The sequence below is a fragment of the Halyomorpha halys genome, unplaced genomic scaffold, assembly GCF_000696795.3.
Source record: "Halyomorpha halys isolate HHAL.00 unplaced genomic scaffold, Hhal_1.1 Scaffold1705.1, whole genome shotgun sequence".
NCBI classification, from domain to species: domain Eukaryota; kingdom Metazoa; phylum Arthropoda; class Insecta; order Hemiptera; family Pentatomidae; genus Halyomorpha; species Halyomorpha halys.
The window spans coordinates 85,851-87,651 of NW_027114972.1; the positions used below are offsets into that span (position 1 = coordinate 85,851).

Consider the following 1,801-nt stretch of genomic DNA (forward strand, 5'->3'; position numbering starts at 1 on the left):
CCATATGATCAATTAATAATAATTAACAATGACAAAACTAGGTGCTTTTTCATTGTAAAAACAAAACTGAATATTTCTGTTAATAATAATTATGAATGTTTTGTTATATATGTCAAGTATAAATGAACGTAACTAAAGAGTCATCTTTATCGTTACTACAGGAAAACGCAGTAAAGTGGTGACACTGAACGTGAGTTTATTTCTCTTATTAATTTGATTGAACTCTAGTGAAGCATGTATGGGCACAATTTAATCGACCTGTTAACCGGTGAGGAGGAGCAAAAGGAATTAGTGGAATTGGCGAAAATACCCAACGCATTGTCTCGGCTACCCATATTTTATAGGGAAGAACCTGACCTCTGCTTCATACAAGCTGAGGCGGTGTTCAGCACTTGTTGTATAGCTAATAATAAAACTATGTTTCAACTCATCATCGCCCAACTGGATTTAGCAGCTCTAAAGCAGGTTGCCGATCTTGCCCGAGACCCCCCTGCCACTGAGCCATACGAGAGGCTAAAAGAGCGGTTACTCTCCATCTTTGGGCCATCAGACCACTCCAGAATTACGAAGCTATTGGAGAAACAGAGATTGGGCGATCAACGGCCATCGCAGTTTCTCCGATAAATGCAGCAATTGGCCGCAGGTAAGGTTCCTGCAGTTATGCTCAGCACCTAGTGGCTAAGAGGGAATGCAAGCAACCTTAGCCGCCACAGATCACACGGATTCCACGAAGCTGGCACATATTGCGGATAAAATTGCGGAAATCCAGCAGCCCTCAAGTAATTATATCATGGGTAGTCACTCAGCACCCACTTCTTCAAGGATGGAAGACATTAAGGTAGCGATTGATCAACTAATACGTCCAGGATTGGCCGCTGTGATAACAGGTCGCCCAAGAGGGATCGCTGGGCTTCGAGGAGTAAAAGTGGAAGCCGTCTCTGCTTCTACCATAACAGATTCGGAGAAAGGGCTACCAAGTTCCGTCAACCTTGCAGCTAGAAGACAGCTGGGACTTTAAATTAGTAGTAGCAGCGAACGAGGCGGGTTTCGTCGCCGAAATTACAAATTTTTCAACGCAAATTTTTTAATTTTACAAATATTTCAAACACTCTCTTTGCTAACGTCAACTATTGCCGCTGAATACGTTAATCTTGCCACCACAATTTAATTCTAGAAATATACCATATATCGTCTACTGCCTTTTCTCTGTATACATTTAAAGGTTATTAATATGTCAATCGATTCGTTTTTTGTGTAGAATAGGAAAAAATGTAGCTGATTCTGTTAAATAAGATATGATATTGCCACGTTTCTGGCAAATCGCTGTCTTAAGGTGGCTAGGAGTTCCAAAAACCGCATTTATTGTATATTTAAACTATATATTTCTATCGGTTCCTTATGAAAATCGGTCTAACGTAGAATGTATTTTGTATTCATTTAAATAAAAGGCTTATTATATATTTAAACTATATATTTCCATCGGTCCCTTATGAGAATCGGTCTAGCGGATAATGTATTTTGTATTTATTTAAATCAAAGGCTTGATACCTGAGGCCCCCTTTTCATGGCGTGCTAGTCGGAATTGAGTATACTTAACATTGCTTATCTTTTATAAAAGTGTCATGTTCACCAATTTACGTACAATTAGATGCATGTGACTTGCAGGATACGTTATACATCATATCAAGTTTTAAGACTTTAAATTTTTTTTATTCACTGAGATTAAAATCAAGCTAAAATGAGCTTATTAGCATTTAGTTCTAAAACATTAAAATAATGAAATACAAATATACACATTGTT

The 1,801-nt window shown here is 38.0% G+C and overlaps 1 protein-coding gene across 1 annotated transcript; it reads left to right on the forward strand.

The window, feature by feature from the left end:
* Positions 1 to 234: 234 nt before the first annotated feature.
* LOC136796915 (uncharacterized) lies at positions 235 to 624 on the forward strand. The gene has a single exon (XM_067052039.1). It carries the CDS (start codon positions 235 to 237, stop codon positions 622 to 624), a length of 390 nt encoding a protein of 129 aa, XP_066908140.1.
* Positions 625 to 1,801: the final 1,177 nt, after the last annotated feature.

Coding starts and splice junctions, on each gene's coding strand:
- LOC136796915 (XM_067052039.1), top strand. CDS start 235: ATGTATGGGCACAATTTAATCGACCTGTTAACCGGTGAGGAGGAGCAA.